At 52.7% G+C, this 12951-nt stretch overlaps 1 protein-coding gene and 1 pseudogene across 4 annotated transcripts in view; one reads left to right on the forward strand and one right to left on the reverse strand.

The window, feature by feature from the left end:
- Nucleotides 1–12050, forward strand: part of Gnb1 (G protein subunit beta 1) — a 71787-nt gene extending 59737 nt beyond the window's left edge. The window contains exons 7-11 of one of the 4 annotated variants that reach the window (XM_077109997.1): nt 6671–6737; nt 8213–8414; nt 8911–9127; nt 10153–10268; nt 10493–12050. In XM_077109997.1, coding sequence (XP_076966112.1) covers nt 6671–6737; nt 8213–8414; nt 8911–9127; nt 10153–10259 — 593 coding nt within the window. In that variant the 3' untranslated portion in view covers nt 10260–10268; nt 10493–12050. The remainder of the gene's footprint in view (nt 1–6670; nt 6738–8212; nt 8415–8910; nt 9128–10152; nt 10269–10492) is intronic. The other 3 variants (XM_077109994.1, XM_077109996.1, XM_077109995.1) reach the window with 3 other exon arrangements.
- On the reverse strand, nt 1821–1910 carry LOC143386688 (small nucleolar RNA U13; annotated as a pseudogene).
- Nucleotides 12051–12951: the final 901 nt, after the last annotated feature.

The raw sequence follows: 12951 nt of genomic DNA on the forward strand, positions 1-12951 counted from the left end.
CCTCCTCGGAAGGCCTCTACCTGTTAAACGGTTGTTACTTCATACCTGTTCTGCATGCATGGGCTCTTCACTTTATGGGGAGTCTCCGCTGTGAGAGTGTGTCGAGCGCACCGGACACACATCCTTGCCTTACGCACCCTTTTGATGGCAAGGCTGTCTCAGGGATGAGGCTTGCTGCTACTTCTGAGCATCCCCAGGGTACTGTGCAGCACCTGGTCAGTGCTGGACAAGATTCCTAGTCAGGGGCTGGGGATGTGGCTCAAGTGGTAGCGCGCTCGCCTGGCATGCGTGCGGCCCGGGTTCGATTCTCAGCACCACGTACAAACAAAGATGTTGTGTCCGCCGATAACTAAAAAATAAATATTAAAAAAAAAAAAAAAAGATTCCTAGTCAGATCCCAGCCCTGCCTGTGTGGTTGTTATCTCTGCTGCTGGGCCCTGCTCTGTTGCCCTCTACCATGTTGTGCTTCTCCTAGATTTCTTTTTGTTTTGTGGGGGGGGCGGGGTTGGGTACTGGGATTGAACTCAGGGGCACTCAACTACTGAGCCACATCCCCAGCCCTATTTTGTATTTTATTTAGATATGGAGTCTCATTGAGTTGCTTAGTGCCTTGCTGTTGCTGCAGCTGGCTTTGAACTCACCATCCTCCTACATCAGCATACCACGCCACTAGGATTGTCAGTGTTCGCCACCGTGCCTGGCCAACTGGACTTTTTTAAAAGCCTGTTTTAGCTGTTGGCTTTTTAGGCAAACATCTTTGTGGCATTTTTGGTGGTTTTCTAGGGTTTACAGATGCATGCATCATTTTTCACAGTCCAGGCAGTTAATGCTTTGCAAGTCCATATGAACATAGGGCCCACTGTCTGCCTCTCCTTGTGCATTGGGTCTTTGTAATCAGTATCACATCAACACGTGCCGTCACCCTTGCAATGCATTGTTACAGTTTTTGCCTTTTTTTTTTTTTTTTTTTTTTTTTAAAGGAAACATTTGTGAAATCTATTTTTTTTAAGGGGGGGGGAGAGAGAGAGAGAGAGAGAATTTTCATATTTATTTTTTAGTTATCGGCAGACACAACATCTTTGTTTGTATGTGGTGCTGAGGATCGAACCCGGGCCGCACGCATTCCAGGCAAGCGCGCTACCGCTTGAGCCACATCCCCAGCCCCCAGTTTTTGCCTTTAAACATTCTGAAGAAATAGCTTTAGGAATCTTGATAAATTAGAAAAAAATGACTAGCTTTTGAATGAGTCTTGTGTTGGAGATCCCTTTCCTTGGGGATCCCTTGCCCCCAGTGAAGCTGCAGATGGCACCAAGCCTGTGCTGTGCTTTCCCCAGGCATCCAAACCTGTAGTGGTCTGACTTGTGTGTTAGGCAGAGAAGGGACTGACAGTAGTAACGAACAGGAAAATTTATTTTGAGACAGGTTCTTGCGAAGTCATCCAGGCTGGGCTCACCTTTATTCCTGAAGGGTACTCCAATGGATATATACAACTCTGTTGGCTTTTGACATTGTCTCCTCCACTTCCGCTTTACAGATTTATTTTTGGCTTTCAGAAAATCGACTGTTATGTGCCTGGGTGTGATTCTCTTTGTATTTGTTTTGCTTTGTTATCTGGAGCACGGAAAGTTTCTCTTCCATCAGGCTCATGTGATTTGGGTCATGTCTTCATGTGCCTTTTCTGCCCCTTGCTCTCCCCCTCTGGGCTCAGCAGTGTCTCTCCCATCTGTGGTCTCCCTGCTGGCTCAGATGTGTCCATGTCTCTGCATGTCCAGTTGGTGTCTGTTGCCTCCAGCACACGGGCCGTCCCTTGGGTGGTTTCACGTCAGAATGGCAATGTCCCAGCAAGAGGGAAGCGCATCTCACACAGTTGCATGAAAGAACAGTTGTCAAGCTTGTGAGCCACAGAGGATATCCAGGAAATGGACAGATTTATATTTATCATGGCAGATTTTTTAAATTTTTATTTTTAGAATTTATATTTATTTCTGTTTTAAAGCGGTTTTAATTTTAGGCTTTAAAGTTTTACTTTTTTTTTTTTTAAACAAGCCTGTTTCATCTGGATCTTGAACCCAGTATAAGTAGCTGTCTTCACAGTCTTTGTCTGCTAATCCCAGCACCTGGTCTTCCGGGGTTGGTCTTTGTGGCTCTAGCCTGACTCCTCTTGCTGTAGTAGTGCACTGGCCATCTGGAATAACCTCATTGCAGACTCTCGTTGCCCTCCGGGCTCCGGTGCTGACCTTTCCTTTGTGGACAGCAGTGCATTGGTGGGGTCTGATCTCTACCAGTGTACATCAGGTGTCTGGTGTGGGCACTGAGTGCATGGTCCAGGGCTCCCTCTGCATCTTTCTCTTTGGCACATCTAGAGACATCCCAGCCAGGCTGGCTGAGCCCGTGGTGCTGTGCAGCAGTGTGAAGTCAGGAGTCGGTTACAGTCAGCCTCTTGAGTGGGCTCTCGCTAGTCGAGGATGTCTTCCTATTTCCACTGAATTGAAGGGGACATGTGGTACCAGCCGAGGCTTCCACCGTCAGCCTGCCACCCAGGCTTCAGGGAGTGTGGCCGGACTGCAGAGACAGCAGTGCACAGGTGTCTGATTTTAAAATTAGGGTACTCTGGAAGTGGTTGACCCAGTGAGTTCATAATGGCTGGGACAGAGTGTCTAATGTTTTAAATATATTGCAAAGAAAACAAACTTTGCAACTTCTGTTCTGATGAAAATAATTTGAAAAATAATCAATTTCCTAAACACTTACTTCTGACAAGACTGTGTGGCCCACTTACACAGACGGTTCTCAGTCCTGGCCCCAGGGGCTAAAGAAGAGAGAATCCATCCATCCCTGTCCTAGAGGCCGCTTCTCTCTGAGACCTCTGGTACAAGCACAACACTCTGGCCCTCACACAGCCTTCCGTCTGAGATGGCCACAGGCATTTGAGCATTGTGGCTGAGGTCTGACCAGATGCCTTCCTGATATGACCGAGCATTGTCCTCCTGCGTGGGGACCCATGACAAAATTCAACTTCATTTTCTGGGCAGTTTTCTTCTCCAGAGAGAAGCTGAATGTCAGACATACCCATGGAATGTGTGGGTCTTTCCTCAGAGGCTCTAGGGTTGCTGCACCAGAAGGAAGCTGCCATTAGCCAGAATGGATCCCAGGTCCCCTGACAGTGTGAGAAACCTTGGAGCTGCACACCTTTTCTTCTGCCTCTGGTTGCTCACAGAAGGTCCCTCCAGTGGCCTCACAGGCCTTTTCTCTCGTTGGTGAAGCAGGTGTCCTGCACTCCTTACCTCTGTCTCCTGCCCCTGTATGCCATCCAGCATGGGCCCGGCTGGCTTTTCCTGCAGTTGTAGGTGGATGGTTCTTTGCTCCTGAGGACAGACGCTCCTGGAGGACCTTGCCAGGTGTCCCCTTGCCAGTGGACAGCACTGGCACCATTGCCCAGAATCGTCTTCAGCCTCCTCCTTGTGCGGGCTGGGAGGCTAAAGCTGCCAGTGTGTATTCATTGTAGAACTTGAGGGAAAGAAGTTTGAATTATTTTTTGTGGTTTTTATATAAAATCCTAACTAGAACCACAGTGTTGTCTTCAAGGGAGTCGAGGAGCATTCTGCTGTGCAGTGCTAAGCTGTCTCCATTGTTGGACATTGTGGTTTCCCATCTTCTGCTCTCCACTGTGGAGCAGGGAGACTGTGCTTATAATTGGGCACTTGAGACTCATTACCTTAGGGGGCTGCACTTGGCCACAACAGCTACTCTGGGTAAATGAGTGTGTGTACCTATATTGCATTCTTTCCCCAGCCTGGTGACATCTGCTTTCGAGATGTCCCCTTGGTACGTCCTCAAGGACCCTCATTGGTAACCTGTCCTGTGCTCTAGTAGTGTACCTTTCCCTCTGCCTCTGCCCAACCTCACCCCAAGCCTGTCTCTGCAGCTAGTCATCCCCAAGAGGTTCAGGACAATCCTGCCTTTACCACCCAGAGGACAGGGCCAGCACGTGCCTCTCCACCCGACAGGCATGCACATAGGAACTCACCTTGCTTCAGTGGCTCTCCTCGCACTGAGAACTGCTTCTGCTATCTCTTCCTCTTTCTTTCTTTCTTTCTTTCTTTTTTTTTTTCTGGTACTAGGGATTGAACCCAGAGTGCTCTGCCACTGAGCCACACCCCCATCCCTTCTTATTTCTGTTTCATTTTGAGGCACGTCCTCACGGGTTGCTCAGGCTGGCCTGCACTTGCCACCTCCTGCTCAGCCCCCTGAGTGGTCCAGAGCACTGGGAAGTTCTAATGTGCAGAGCTGGCTCTTCTGACACTCCCCGAATGGGTCTCGTTAACAGGGAGACTGGGACTCCGGAGAACCCACAAGAACCTTTAGTACTGTTGGCCTCTGAGTAGCCACCACACAGGTTGGGGCAGGCTTCACAGGGCAGTTTGGGCAGTGTCCACTCGCTGTGTTGCCCACTTCATGTTTGGTGGGCTCCTCTTTTGGTGCTCGTGGAGCCCTAACGAGCCGCACGTTTGCTGGCTAAGTTAGAGTTTCTACATTTTCTCCCTGAGCGAGGCAATATGTATTAAACATGTAAAAGATATAGTATCTGCACAGTTAAATTGTATTCCTTCCATATATGAAAGCTCACAGGCAGCGAGTTGTAACACTGTGAGCTGACAACCCCCTCCTCACATGCCACAGAGACAGCTGGTGTGCACCCTGGAAACTCTGACTTACATTGTCCACCCCTGCTGTGCCCTAAGGTGTCTGGGCTCTAACAGTTTTGGGGACCTCAGGTGCCACTCAGGTCTTGGTGGCTCCTCCTGGTGAGCCGAGGCCTGTCAACTATCCGAAGACAGTCATCCAGCTCCTTTGTCAGGGCTGCAGGGCTGGGGCTCATCATTTCATCTGTCCTGCGGGAAAGCACCGGCTTTCAGGACTGCTCCTGGTCTGAGGTTGTGTTTCTCCTGCCCAGCCCAGTGAGGTCAGTGGGGTCTCCCGCTTTCTTCTGCCCTCTGTGCTCACACATGGGCCAGAGGAGAGCTGTGAGGCCGAGCAGCACCATCTGGGTGCATACCCCACAAGGTGGGTTTTCTGGGAGGAAGGGCAAGAAGAGGACCAGGACAGCCACAGGAGCTGTGGGGGTGCAACCGCAGCTGGGCCCACCTGCCATGCCAGGCCACAGCTCCTATGTGGTCCCTAATGTCCCTGGGGTATCTAGGAAGAATTTGACCACAGATCTGTTCCCCAGATCTTTCATTTTATTTTGAGACAGGGTCTCACGATGCTGCCCAAGCTGGCTTCTAACTTGCTGACCTCCCTAGTCTAGGCCTCCACGCTCAGCTTATGTGTCCTTTTCTAGGCACGTACTGGTATTTTGGGGTCCATCACCTCTGTGTTTTTCCTGTGGGGCCAGATTAATGATGTCTGTGGAATAGGTGCTTTGTTTTCCCATATTCCTGCTGCTTCCTCTTGAGCTCCTCAGTGGGCTGCTGTGTGTGTTGTTTCTGCTCTTCATGTGACTCAGTGCCACGTGGCCCTCTGGCATGAACATGGAGGGAAAGAATTTCCATAACCACAGTCTAAATGGGAATCTTCTCGAGACTCCCTAGTGCTTCCACGATCCCATGGAAAGGCCAGGCTCAGGCCATTCTGCTTGCCATCCCCAGCCCTCAACCCCAGAGCTGTGGTAAATACGTGGCTCCATGGGTGCCACAGGAAACTGATGCTCAGCACAGTGGCAGTTAGCAGTGCTGATAGAGCCACAGGCTTCAGGCCCAGTTGCAGCCTTGGTTTTGCCTCTCTTCTTTCCTCAGGCTGCGTGGGGTAGGATATGCTGCACCCAGCCCACATCCTGGTAGCCCCATGGCCTCCTTCCTTGGCAGGGACTGTTCCCACCCCAACTTGCACATCATGGCCACTGCCCTGGAAGGCCAGCCTATGCCCCTTGTTCACAGAGCCTCACCACTGGACTCCTTGGAGTCACTGCCATTGAGGCTGGGCTCCCCCACCACCACTGGTCCTTCTGGGGGCCTACGAGCCCTGTCTGGCCTGGCCCTGTGGCATGGCCTCTGACTTCTCCCTCACATGATCTTTGCGTTAACCATCACTCTCCACCCACTCCAGTGAGCTCCACCAGAGCAAGCAGTATCCACTTCATGCAAGGGTGTGTTCCACTTTCCAGAACTGCCACACTGGACCCTGGACAATGGTGAAGGGCCAGTGAGGTCAGGAGGCAATACTTTGTTGAGCAGAAAAGCAGGTGAAAAATGCAGGTGCAGTAGTTGCGACCACACCTGTCATCCCAGTGACACAGGCAGAAGGGCTACAAGCTCCAGGCCAGCCTGGCCCACTTAGCAGGACTCTGGGGTGGAGAGCTGGCCTCCTCACACCAGGCTCAGGTGTCTGGTAGGTGCGATTGCCCCACCACCCTGCTGCAGAGCACGTGGTCTGTGAGGTGCTGCCCGCTGTCCTGGTGTCTCTTGCTCGAGCCTGCTCTCAGCTCGCTCCGCAGTGCACACTCCGGCACAGCTGCTTCTCTGTGCACAGATGGGACCAAAGGTGATGCTTAGACTGTCCCCGCCCAGGCGAGAGTCTTCCAGGCGTATCTGATTGGCTGCCGTGCCTTTCTTTGCTTGTGGGATCTGAGCTTGCTAGATGTGGGTCATCATTTGTGTCTGCTCTTTGCCAGGTTACTTGTCCTGCTGCCGATTCTTGGATGACAATCAGATAGTCACCAGCTCGGGAGACACCACGTGGTAAGTACCAGACCAGCACTGGACAGGGTGCATACACCTGTTGTCCCAGAGACTCATGATGCAGGTTAGCAAGGCCCTGTCTCAAAACAAGAAATAAAAAGGGCTGAGCTATAGCTCAGTGGTAAAGCGCCTATGGGTTCAGTGCCCATCACTGAAGAATAAAGAAAATTGGCCACCTGGCCAGGGCTGGCAGTGTAGTCTGAGGCCACTCCTCTGTTCACTGGTAAGTCCACATGTGCAGGAAGGATGGTTCTTGGCATTTATTAGGCCATTTTTAACTAGAACTAAGTACAGATGATTCCAGGCTGCAGTCATGCATGAAGGTGCCTGGTTTCTCTGTTTGCGCTGCGTGTCTCCCCCTGGCTACATATATCTGTAGCTCTTAAGGAAGGGGCTCCTGAGCACAGCGTGAGACAGCAGAGTTGGGATGCGAGTGAACGGTGTCATCAGATGCTTCCTGAGAGTTGTCCTAGCTCCTCCTCGTCTTCTGGTCTCCAGAGGTATTTGTGGGTGGCCAGAGCTGCTGTGACTAGCCAGTCTGTGGCACAGACAACCACCCCTGAGATGAGGTTGGCCCACATCTGGTGAGGAGGTGGAGTCTGTGGGACACGGCCCCCTCCGGCCCCTTCAGCTGGTGCTTTATAGGGTCAGAGTGTCCTAGTATAACCCCAGAGATTTACAGGAGTTCATGATCTAGACTTGGTCAGATGGTTTTGAAGCTCACATCTGGTCACTTCCTTGAAGCTCCTGTGCTCCCTGCTTCCTTTGTGTCCCTCAAGCCTGGTGAGGGTGCCTCTGTACAGCATGTGGAACTTCTAATGGACCTGCATGGCCAGGCCAGCAAGGCTCCCCTGGAGGCCGACATAGAGGAGAACTTTTCAGAGCTGTTGCTGCTTTCTGTGATCGTTGCTGGGGGCAGCAGTGGCTATGTCCTTGAGCCACCCCTGTGCAGTGGTGTGGGTGGTCCACCTTGAACAGCACTAGCACATGGAGTGCCAGCAGCAGCCATTGGGAGCCCCACTATCCTCCGTGAGCCCTACATGTCCCCACTTTGAAGAGCCTCAGCCCTGTGCTGGTGTGAACTGCCCTTGGGCCTAGGTGCTCTGGGACCAGCCCTGCTCCTGGGTTTATTTGCTTTGCTATTTCTCTTCCAAACAAAGTCATATTACATTGGGTGCAGTGGTGTACACCTGTAATCCCAGCACCTTGAGGGAGGAGGATCAGCTGTATCTTGCTGCCCCAGTCTTGCCAGCCCCAATGATTTAGGGACACCCTGTCTCAACATAAAAGGGGCTGGGGATGCTGCTCCGTAGTGAACCACCCCTGGGTTCAATCCAGTGCCACTCACATACAGCAGTTCCCATTTGCCCTCTGTGAGAGCGTTGATGTTTCCTGTGGTCCTAGTGGGTGAAAGGTAGTATATCAGATGACCTATGGGCTGAGACGTAAGACTGACTTGTTTGTCCCTGCTTTAGTGCTCTGTGGGACATTGAGACCGGACAGCAGACGACCACATTTACTGGGCACACTGGAGATGTCATGAGCCTGTCTCTTGCTCCTGACACCAGACTGTTTGTCTCTGGTGCTTGTGATGCTTCGGCCAAGCTCTGGGATGTCCGGGAGGGGATGTGCAGGCAGACCTTCACAGGCCATGAGTCGGACATCAATGCCATCTGTGTGAGTATGGGCTGCCTCTGGACTGGGGCTTCTCTCTCCTGTCGATGGGACTCTGGAACCCTGGGAAACACTGGCTGCAGTCTGATAGGAACTTGGAGGCCAGCTGATGATGGCATGCTGTGCCTTGCCAAACATCTGTGACAGGCCCGTCCCACCTGGGACACCATGGTGCAGGTGCCACAACACACCTGACTTCAGTACAGGGTTTTGGGCCTCTGGCCTCCCAGGGTGGCTTGGAGGGACATGTCTGCTGGGCTGGGGAGGTCTCTGCTCTTTCTCCACACAGCCAGCTGTGGGCTGCCAGCTGCAGGGGAGCAGGAACCCCGTCCGTGGCAGCTGACCTCAGCTGTATCTTGCTGCCCCAGTCTTGCCAGAGCCCAACCTGCTGCACTTTCCTTCCAGTCGTGTCTACAGTGGCCCCACCACTGAGCAGTCATGTTACCATAGTTTCTTTATGAGCATCTGCGTGTGGTCTTGATTTGCCTTCTCTTTCCAGTTCTTTCCAAATGGCAACGCATTTGCCACTGGCTCAGATGACGCCACCTGCAGGCTGTTTGACCTCCGTGCAGACCAGGAGCTCATGACCTACTCCCATGACAACATCATATGCGGGATCACCTCTGTGTCCTTCTCCAAGAGCGGGCGCCTGCTGCTCGCCGGGTACGACGACTTCAACTGCAACGTCTGGGATGCGCTCAAAGCAGACAGGGCAGGTAGGTGGCCACGGGGCCCCTGCTGAGCATGCAGCCACGGGACCAGGGTCTGCTCCAGTGAGCTGACTCTCAGGGTACCTGCGCTCCCCCTGTGAGAGGAGTGCACTCAGGTGGCAGGCAGGAGAGCCACACCCAGCTGGAACATGGCAGTGGGCCTGGTGGGTGCCCGCGACAATATGTTACTGGTCTGCACTCTGTGTGTCCCTGTCAAGGGTGCTAAAGGGCTTTCTTATTAAGTGGACACAAGGCCGTTAACCTGAAGGAGGCCGACCTTGGGAATCCTCCAGCAAGTCTGAGTCTGGAAGTCAGGAAGCTTGACTCCAGGACTGTTTGCTCTTGTGCTCAGCTGGACTCCACATTCTTCAGCCCTTCTGGGAGAGCAAGGGGGATCCTGGTGGGTGGGTGGAAGTGTCACAGCACTGTGAGGGGGGGACAGATACGTCCATAGCCTATGCGGTCAGCTGCTTTGAGAGGGTTTTGATTCTTTGCCTGTCCCCCCCACACACACACACATACTCCTTTGATGATTTAAGCTTCTCACGTGAGTGTGCCAGAGTCGGTCCAAGTGGCCCCGGGTTTGTCCAGGTGGTTCCTCCTCATCCTCTGGAGCATGCTTGTGTTTCCTGCAAGTAGGTCCACTCGTCTTGGCCACACCCTTTGGTGTAATTTCCTTGTGGACAAAACTTGCCCCCCTCGCCGGGCACAGTGTAATCCCAGTGGCTTGCGAAGCTGAGACAGGAGGATCCCGAGTTCAAAGCCAGCCTCAGCTAAGTGAGGCACTAAGCAACTCAGTGAGACCCTGACTCTAAATAAAATACAAAACAGGGCTGGGGTGTGTGGCTCAGTGGTCGAGTGCCCCTGAGTTCAATCCCCAGTACCAAAAAAAAGAACAAAAACAAAAAGCTTTCCCCCTTGCTGGTGTTCTTCCGTTGCCACCTGAGGTGTGGCCATCCAGCACTTGTCCCAGCCTGATAGTGGGCGAGGCACCCCTGAATGTGTGTGTGATTGTACCCTTGTGTTCCCAGGTGTCTTAGCTGGACATGACAACCGCGTCAGCTGCCTGGGGGTGACTGATGATGGCATGGCCGTGGCAACAGGGTCCTGGGACAGCTTCCTCAAGATCTGGAACTAACACCAGTAGGTAACGGAGCAGCCCACGTGCCCTTCCCTGAGTAGAGCTGTATGTGTTTTTCTTAGGACCTGAGGTAGTTGCTGCGTGGCTTGTAGAGTAACGTGGACGTGGTGTGGTCTTGGAGCCTAGTAGATAGAAGGGATGGCCCCTTGGCCATGGCTGCTGCAGGAGCAGGAGAGAGGGCTGAGTCCTGAGTGCCCGTGTCTGTACGTTGACCCACGCTCTGTTCACAGCAGCAGGTGGACGCCACGGAGACTGGAAGACCATTCCGACCTTGAAGCGCTGCAGTGATAGCATATCCTATCCAACCGTACTAACGTGGACACCCACACCTCCCCTCAGAACTTCAAAGGGCAAGATCTTTTTCCTTCACCTATTGCTGAAACCAAGAGCACAATTCCCATTACGAGAAGGTCTCTGTGCTGTAAACTAAAACAAATTGTGCATTCCTTCCGGGGCCATTGTCTTTGTTTTCTTTTTGTCTTGGATAAATTTTAAAAAGAAATACTACAATAAACATGTTAACCAGAAGGCCACCCTGAGTGTAATTGTGAGACAGACGCCTCTGCACTAGCGGATGGAACTGTAGACCAGGGTCCTGTTCTGTGGCACCCATGCAGAGCCATTTGAGGACTCTGTTGAGCTTGTGATTGTTTCTGAATTTCGAGTCAGGTCCATAGCAGGGTTCTGGACGCTTTCGCACTTCCTTTTTCAGACATACTTCTCTGTGTTCAGAAGTCAAGCAAGACGGGTGTCTGGGGCAGGCCTCTGATACTGCCGGTGAGCTGGCTCGTTCTCTTCTGGTCCCAGATGGCTGTGGACGAGGAGTGCTGAGAAGCAAGAGCGCAGTCAGAGTCCTGCTCCAGCTCCCTCCTAGCCCGTCCTCCTGGCCAGCTCTGCCCAGCTGTCTCCACTCTCACCTTGGGTTTCCTGTGAAGGGACGTTTGTATTCCCCTAACACTACCCTGCCCCGCCCCGCCCCTCCCCGCCCCGAGTCAGGAACCTGTTCTCAAGAGAGATGCCTGTCCTGTGCTTGGATAGTCAGTCGGTTATTTGTGTATGAAACAATGTACAAATCAATGTTTTGAAAATAATGATCTCAGACTTTCTAAGTTGAATTTTAAACACTTTGATTGTTTGCCATGTTGGGTGGTTTACTCTTAGAATCGCATGCTGTAGAAATGCTCACTGCACATAGGACTCAGTCCTTAGGTGTTCTTTTCATTTAAGAAATACCCTCTTAAAGCTGTAACCGTGGCGGCTGTCCACTTCCTGTCGCTACTCTGCACACATATCGGAAGCAGCAAGCGCTCTACACGTCTGAGTAGCGGGATAAGTCACTGTTTTCTTTACTTCTTTAAAAAAATATACAGTCCTGTTGCAAACGATTGCTGTTGGATTCTGAGGGAAGGGGTGGGGGGAGCGACAGAGAGTCCTCCTGCCTCCTTGCTCCAGGACCGCCTTCTGCACCCGAGGCAGACCTCCGACTCTCATCTCGAGGGCCCCTCCTCCCTTGCCCAGTGCTCCTCCTAGCTGCAGTAGAGGCTTCGCCATCCTGTCTTCTGCACCACCTGTGCAAAACTGTGCTGTGGCCTGCAGAGGGCCTGGGCCTGGGCCTGGCAGAGAGCGCAGTGGCCCTCCTGCTCTCCACCTGCACCTCTGTAGAGCTCTCTTCACCCCCTTCTCCCCTTCTGTATTTAAAGTCGGTGTACTGCAAGGAGGCTGGATGCAAGGTAGATGCTATGTTGAACTGTACTGTTATTTAAGATGTAATAAAGCAGTTTGACATGAGGGACTTTGCTGTGCTGGTTGTTTGCGGGATTTCAGTGTATGGGGTGGCTGCCTGCCCTTGTTGCCCCTGCTGCTGTGAAGCCTGCTAGGCATGGTGCCCCCACATCACATGATCCCCCCTGTGTCAGAACATTGGCCCCTCTAAAGTTCCTGGGAAGCCCCAGTCTCAGGCCTACAGAACAGCATGGTCCCCCTGCTAGCACCCGGGCCATCCTGGGTAGTGTCTCCCCAGGTCCCTGCCCTGCCATCCCCTCCTTGGAAGCTGACAACCCTGACTTCTATTTTGTAGTCCCCTAAGGTGCCTGAGGCCATGCTGCCCCAGAGACACCCTTTCCTCCTAGCTAGGTGTCATTTTCATCTGAGTGACGGAGCTGCCTGGGAGCATGGGAAAGGAGGGCTAGGCTTCGTGTGGCTCAGCGCCCACCCGCCTCCTGCACTCACCCCAATGCTTTCCAGGCCTCCCAGCTGCAGAGCCTAGAGGTGACTGCCAATCTTCACAGCTTGGATGCTGGCACTTTTTCATATGCAAGTGGAAAATGTCCCTTTTCTGCCTCCTATGCAACAGCAGAGAGGCTGGTCCTAGGACTGAGTGGCCAGGCCCACTTTGCTGGATGCAGGTGTCTATTCCTCTCAGGAGCAGCTCTTGGGATGGACCTGGTAAGGTGCTATTTCAGGCCACCGAAGTGGAAGTGACTGGTCGGCTAAGCCGTAGGTTTCCTGGGCTGGAGGGTGGAGTCCACAGGGGCTGGTCACTTCACCTACTCTGTGCCTCTCTTTGGGAGTTCCTGTATCCTGGGGGGTCCAAGCCTGGCACCTGGCAAGCAGACCTGAGCTGACAGGTGGGATCAGACCCCTTGCCCCTTTCCCTTATCCTCTGCCCAGAGGGGACAAGAGCTGATGG

The sequence above is a fragment of the Callospermophilus lateralis genome, chromosome 7, assembly GCF_048772815.1.
Source record: "Callospermophilus lateralis isolate mCalLat2 chromosome 7, mCalLat2.hap1, whole genome shotgun sequence".
NCBI classification, from domain to species: domain Eukaryota; kingdom Metazoa; phylum Chordata; class Mammalia; order Rodentia; family Sciuridae; genus Callospermophilus; species Callospermophilus lateralis.